The sequence below is a fragment of the Berghia stephanieae genome, chromosome 7 (assembly GCF_034508935.2).
Source record: "Berghia stephanieae isolate SIO BIC M18660-M18661 chromosome 7, UCSD_Bste_1.3, whole genome shotgun sequence".
NCBI classification, from domain to species: Eukaryota; Metazoa; Mollusca; class Gastropoda; order Nudibranchia; family Aeolidiidae; genus Berghia; species Berghia stephanieae.
Genome location: NC_088366.1, coordinates 40,514,043 through 40,521,542, shown reverse-complemented (window position 1 = coordinate 40,521,542; position 7,500 = coordinate 40,514,043). Strand labels below are relative to the sequence as shown.

The following is a 7,500-nucleotide window of genomic DNA, read 5'->3' as shown; positions in this document are numbered from 1 at the left end:
CATTATCGAGCCCATTCTTTAAGTGTTGTTGCCAGCGTCATTGTGTATCAAGTTTTGCAACTATCTAAAACGTGACCGAGATGGCGGTCATTTTTTTTTTGCGCTCGGTCTGTGGACGCGGCTTGACAGAAGCTTCTGAGCATTTTTGAGTGGAGAAAGAATGTCCGGACGTATCGTGTTAATATTGTGGTGCAACTATTTGAAACTGCGGCATGACCTAAAAAATCCCTTGCAAAGGTGTTACGTGATGTTGATCTGCATTTTTGTGGTTTCTCCAAAATGTGGACGAGTGGACATCTATGCCATAAATCGGTTTGTGTGTTGTTGTTTATTTTTCATTAGATAAGTCCTTGACCTGATAGTATGTTGATTTCAGTGTTGTATCGACGTTACATGGGCTTACCTTTAAAGAGAGGGCATATGCACCAGGCGTGCCAAGCACTCTTTCCAAGAAATTGTCCAAGGACGGCCTCTAAGGAAAACACAGGTAGGGCACAGACGAACAAGCTCAAAACAAATGGGATCAGAAAAGCACCTGAAGGTTTTTAGAGAAAAATAAATTGTATGTATTAAGAAGATACAATTTAACGACTCAGTATGCCCATATTCGTGGTGACAGTGTGAATACAATAATATTATAGTGTTAAATGTTGATTTGAACTATGTGTATTACAACAATGATACTATAACCAAGCCCTGTCGTTTTAAGATAGCTCGATATATTAATTATTAAAGACAAAAATGAGCTTTTATATAAAGTAATATCCACTTAACGTGCTCAAAGCGTTTCCTAAGCCAACACCAACACTATACATGACGCTTATTAGGCGATATTACAAAAAAAAAATTCGGACAGAGACAACGCTGTTAACCTACTACATCTTTGATGTAAAAGTAATAACCGACACCCCAAGCCTATCTCTCCCTTTTCTCACTCCCCCTTAGTGCCGCACGGGTTTTGGTTATCGAGAACAGTAACACCAGGAACATAGCTCAACCAGGAACTAGTACCAGGAACCTCCACCAGGAACAAGTTTCTGGTCATGTTACTGTTACTGTGTGTGTGTGTGTTGTGTGTTGTGTGTGTGTATGTGTGTGTATTGTGTGTGTGTATGTGTGTGTGTAGAGAGAGAGAGAGAGCGCGCAAACCAGTCTACGTCCCTCCCTCCAGTCTGAACCTCTCGTCTGTCTGTGGTTGGTACAATAAACACGAGTACGCAACCTCTCGTCTGTCTGTGGTTGGTACCACAAACAGGAGTACGAACGTCGTACCCGTGTCATCTATGCGCCGTACTACTTAGGACATGACTGATACGAAACTCTCCTCGACGGGAACAATCGCACCAGGAACAGGTTCCGTACCAGGAACAACGCCACCAGGAACACAATCGTACCAGGAACATGAAAATGTTCCGAATGCCCGCCGCTACTCCCCCTCTCTCTAACGCAGGCATTCACGAGATAGGTGTGAGTGTCTTTAAAAAAAGTAAGCCTTGAACAACAAAGACAGGACGGCGAAGAAAAAAATGGGGATGTTGCACACTAAAATTCGACAAAATGAAAACTATGAGGACGGAACCTATTGTTATGTTCTATTTAAAATGGCGTCATAAATCTTAGGGATCGAAGAAAACAGATTAAATGATTGTATAGAGCAGTATTATTAGGTGCCCCAAACGTAAACAATAACAAGTTGCTGGTGATTTTCGTTAGGGACCGGAAAAATTTACGCACAATATAGGTCTCCCAATTTTGTAGTTTGAGTTGTAGGCAATACACTTTCAGTATTGAAAATATGTTTACATAAAATCTAACAGTTGCAGAAATAATAATATAAGGCTAAATTATTCTGAAAATCAGGCTCCGAATAATTTTCGTTTTGTTCACACCAGCGCAATAATTTGCTCTGGTCTAAAAATAGATAGACTGTAACTTTTGATAAATTTGACCTTTTGTTCCATAAAATATCCATATCTAGACATTATTTGATGCATGATTGAGTATTTATGAATATGTGTTTCTTTTGCCACCTAACAGCCAAATTTTAAAGGTTATTTTTTTCTATAATTTACATTGGAACGTGAGCTGTCAAGACAGGAACATGTGGTTTGCCATGTGCTTCTCGACCTTTGTTTACGTCTGGGGCACCTAATTATACTGCTCTATATTATGGCCTTTGTGAATTCGATCTAAATTACACAAATCATTGAATTGCATCGGGCCGTTAGAAATGTTTTTGAATTCCCATTGCGGATAGTGGTCTGGTAGACAAGAGAGAGAGAGAGAGAGAGAGAGAGAGAGAGAGAGAGAGAGAGAGAGAGAGAGAGAGAGAGAGATTTAATGTTTTATTATATATGAAAGTTGGTTTTTCAAAACTCGTTAAGTCGATTTTTCTACTTTTTTCCATCAATGAGGTAAATTGAAATGTAAATTTTATTTTAAGCATCAAATGACACACGAGTTTAAATATGATAAGATACTAGGCCGAATGAGAGATTTTAGGGGAAATAATCCTCAATATCTCAAATGGGAAGATACTAGTTAGGGAGTTTGGAAAATCACTCTCCATACATATATAACATTATAAAAACAAAAACCATGATAAGTAGTGCTCAACTTTTTGATATAATGCGATATTTATAAAATAATGTAAGTATTATTATGATCAACTTCTGCAACATTGTTTCGAATATTCGCTCTCATCAGTGGTGGTTGGGTTGTACTACCTGATGAGAGCGAATGCTCGAAACAATATAATAGAAGTTGATCATAATTATACTTGAAACATATTGTGTATATATATATATATATATATTATATATATATATATATATATATATATATATATATATATATATAAAGTATGAATGGATTCACTCACTTATATGGCCGAAACACATGTTTCTGTGACTTCCATCCACGTCTTCAGTCGGCATACTATGTTCGTAAAAAGATTATTCCAACTTGGGGTCAGTGTTATTATTCTTGTATCTTTATACAAGAATAGCAACAATGACCCCAAGTTGGAATAATCTATTTACGGACATAGTATGCCGTGGATAGAAGCCACAGAAACATGAGTTTCGGCCATTTAAGTGAGTGAATCTGTTCATATTTTATATTAGCTCTAACCAAAGTTATCGAGCACTCTCGTACCGACAAGTACCCACCAACACTTATATATATATATATATATATATATATATATATATATATATATATATATATATATATATATATATATATATATTGAATCGTGTTTGATACAAATATGGTACGAAAAGTGCTCGACATGCAGTAATGGAGCGAATTATTATTATTTAAAATATTTACCACAATGTTTGAGACAGTCTACATTAATGTTTCAGGCTTAATTTGCCATCGTCAGGACTGAGTTGTTTTGTTGACTGTTGTTGTTTCTTGAAGTGGTTCCGGTTTAAAGTTGCTTAACAAGAATTTACGCCGATGGGGACACTTTCCGTACATCTCACTTTTCGTGTTGAGTGTGGCTTCATGAGGGTGTTTGATTATAGTATATTTCTCTTCCAGGCATAAGCTACATTGTTTTGATGTTGGTGTGTATCCTGTTGCTTTAGATAAAATTTTCCATGAAATGTTGTGGTCTAGTTTGTTGTCTTTTAATTTCCAAATATGTTCGCTGAGTTTTGTGGATGTTTTTTTGTTAGTGTTTCTAAATGTTGAGGTGTGGAGGTTGTATCTTGTTTTGAAATTATTTTCTGTTAGTCCTACATATTTTTCTTGCTTGTTTGTTTTAGTTTCTGGACTGTGGCTTGGTAAATTAAACTTGATTCTAAGCATTGTTTGTTTAGCGGGCAATGTTCTTTATTTCTGCAGTTGCATTTTCTGGTGGGTGGGTTTTGCTCTTGTCGGTGGTTTATTAATATTTTTTTGTTTTGGCTTGAAATTATTTGTTCTATGTTGCGCAGGAATACCATAAAAATAAGCTACTCGTGTATGCGCAACATAGAACAAATAATTTCAAGCCACAACAAAAAAATATTAATAAACCACCGACAAGAGCAAAACCCACCCACCAGAAAATGCAACTGCAGAAATAAAGAACATTGCCCGCTAAACAAACAATGCTTAGAATCAAGTTTAATTTACCAAGCCACAGTCACAGAAACTAAGACAAACAAGCAAGAAAAATATGTAGGACTAACAGAAAATAATTTCAAAACAAGATACAACCTCCACACCTCAACATTTAGAAACACTAACAAAAAAACATCCACAAAACTCAGCGAACATATTTGGAAATTAAAAGACAACAAACTAGACCACAACATTTCATGGAAAATTTTATCTAAAGCAACAGGATACACACCAACATCAAAACAATGTAGCTTATGCCTGGAAGAGAAATATACTATAATCAAACACCCTCATGAAGCCACACTCAACACGAAAAGTGAGATGTACGGAAAGTGTCCCCATCGGCGTAAATTCTTGTTAAGCAACTTTAAACCGGAACCACTTCAAGAAACAACAACAGTCAACAAAACAACTCAGTCCTGACGATGGCAAATTAAGCCTGAAACATTAATGTAGACTGTCTCAAACATTTTGGTAAATATTTTAAATAATAATAATAATAATAATTATATATATATATATATATATATATATATATATATATATATATATATATATATATATATTGTGTTTTTGTCACGACCTATTCTTATTTAAAGTTATTTATCAAAATAATGTTTTAACCCAATGACAGTTATTCCAATCTTTGCCTGGAAAATATATATTGCGTACTCTCGTAAAGCAGCGAATTGAACGGAAGGGGGGTCAATATACTTTCCCAAAGTTGTAACGATGTTATTGATCACCCATAGGTTTGCAACAGTATGAACAGTTTAGTGTTGGCCTCAGATTTGAAAACCGTTTTAGATTTTATTTTTTGTGGATTTTTTGTTTGTTTTTCTTTTTTGATTTTTGTTGTTTATTTTTTTTTTTTTTTTGCACTGCATGACTTTCTGAAAATGCCCCACTGAAAATGAACAACACACAAATAAATTAATGTTTAAATAATTGTAATGGTCTTTAGTGAAGAGTGTCTTTTAATTTGTGCCATTAAAGAGAAAAGGGGTGTTTGTGGTTCCTCGACATTTTTCAAAATGTTAAAGGTCAAAAATGAATCGAGTGAAACAGAAAAAGTGTCTTCCTCGTACCAACTCTCAATCAAAGTTTTTATCTCTTCCATACGTAAAGTTGATATCAACTATACTACACGTGACAGGACCGATGTAATTGGTTGTAAAAGGAATGAAAAAGACTAATATTATGTTATACTTGCCTCCTCCATTTCTCATACACACATAAGGAAATCGCCAAATATTTCCCAAACCAACGCAGTATCCGACAGCCGATAGAACGTACTCCGTCTTCTTGGCCCATGTGTGGCGGCCATTTTGGATATGCTGTGAATCATCCTTGCTGCTTACAGAGTCTTGTTTTGAATTGTCTAACATTCGGTCTTCTGATTTATTCCCTTTAGTATTGGCTTCCATACTGCGTTTTCTCTCGTTGCTCTCACGCTTTGTTTCAACACCTATTCGGTCTCTTCTGGACAAAAGCGATTATCGTTCCGACAAGACACCGTTCTTATGAGACCTAAATGCTTGTAAACCAATTTTTCAGTAGGGAGGTTTCCTATTTTCAAATATGAAATTTAGACAGAGAAATTTCAATCAGTTTACTAAATATTTGACAAAGATCACTAATATCTTTCAAAACGCAATTTCTCACATTATCTGGTTATAATTTTAGGTAAAATGTTCACCAAGAGAGCAGTAATAGAGAGGAAACATAGGATTCAGTAAAGACCAACTCGTGGTTCTCTTTGAGAAAATGGTAAGATCTGAGTTTCTAACTCGTGAGTAGATTGTATATTGAAATTAACAATATTTGTCGAAACAGCCGTGATATAATCCTCCTCCGGATCTCTGCCATGCATCGGGTAGCTTGGAATCTTGCATGGTGAGGCTGTAAAATCCTGACTTTTGGGGATTTTTTTTTCTGTACACATTTTGCTGTTTTGTCTATCACGTTTATCTGTTCGTATAAAATGAGTAGAAAATGATTGAGGTCGATCGAAGAAAAGGCATTATGAAAATCAGAGATAGTCTGATGCGAGTCGTCAGTTTCGTCATGTCTTTGTTAACTGATTCGTGCAAACCATTGTATTTTACAGATCCAATCATTTGATAACTAATGAATATCTCTTACATACACTTTAACGTTTTCTTATTTCAGTTTTTAGAAGAAAAGAAGCAATTATCAATTTGAGTCCTGTCTAATTCTAATATTGAATGTGTCAAAAAAAATATTAGACATTTTATTTTGTTATTTAATTTGGCAGAACACTTTTCATGATTATTTACTACATCTGTGAAGTTTTAAAACATTGTTCAAAGTGCCATTGCTGTGGCACTTTTCTACTCACTTCATCTCTGGTTGTTACCAACATAAGTGCCTGCTCCACTCACTTTTCTGAATTAAAAATTCACCCCATATACCGGAGCATACTCAATGTCTCAATCGTTTCTATGTTATATGTTTGTGTTGAGAATATTGGCTATTAAGCTTAACTGCTGGTCAAGTAACTTCGCGATGGTTTTGTGGCGAGCGAACCGGCGGTCTCCAGAAGTGGGTGAGAGATAGCTCTAGAATTGACCTGAGTTTGATACGAATATTTTAGTATTCGTGGATAGCTCACACGGTAGAGCCACGCTCTCACCTGCCAGGCGGAGTTGTCGTACAAATAAGGTCGCAGGTTCAAACCCCACCACCGCCGCGAAAATTTTTATTCTCTATTGTCTTCTGGCACTTTTCTACTCACTTCATCTCTTTTATGAGTTGTACCTTCTCCTACTTATAACTGCATTGATAAAATAATGCTGTATTAGTTGTGATTATAAATAAGTAGTAACATGCATTGTTTTTAAGCGCTTTGAGGTTTCGACATAAAGCGCTCCATTATTATTATTATTATTATTATTATTATTATTATTATTATTATTATTATTATTATTATTATTATTATTATTATTATTATCATTATTATTATTATTATTATTATTATTATTATTATTATTATTATTATTATTATTATTATTATTATTTTGTTGTTGTTGTTGTTGTTGTTGTTGTTGTTTGAGGTGGTAGTGGTGGTGGTGCAATGCGGTGGTGGTGGTGCAATGCGGTAATGGTGGTGGTGGTGGTGTGCGTTGAGCTCAGTTCCATAGGGCAGGTTCTTCTCTCAAATGAAGCCGTTGAAGATCCGAGAGAAGAACTGACCTATTAGTATATAGGGCTACGTTAAGCAACAAATTTCACTGGAACTATGCACTTCTTGGTTAAAGCAACGAGTATATTATGAGAGTTAAGTTAGTCGATTATGTATAGTCTTTTTTTATTTTTTTTTATTTTTGCGAGTTAATTCTCTTCCCACCGTGATGTCGATTT

At 35.2% G+C, this 7,500-nt stretch overlaps 1 protein-coding gene across 3 annotated transcripts in view; it reads right to left on the bottom strand.

Annotated features, from left to right (window-relative positions):
- The window catches only part of LOC144977230 (sodium- and chloride-dependent GABA transporter 2-like), an 87,020-nt gene that overhangs the window by 72,431 nt on the left and 7,089 nt on the right, over positions 1-7,500 (bottom strand). For 2 of the 3 annotated variants that reach the window (XM_078922231.1, XM_078922232.1), the window contains exons 2-3: positions 5,330-5,685; positions 404-535 (exon numbers count right to left, since the gene is read on the bottom strand). In XM_078922231.1, coding sequence (XP_078778357.1) covers positions 404-535; positions 5,330-5,543 — 346 coding nt within the window. In that variant the 5' untranslated portion in view covers positions 5,544-5,685. Of the gene's footprint in view, positions 1-403; positions 536-5,329; positions 6,088-7,500 lie in introns of all 3 variants that reach the window. The other variant, XM_078922230.1, reaches the window with a different exon arrangement.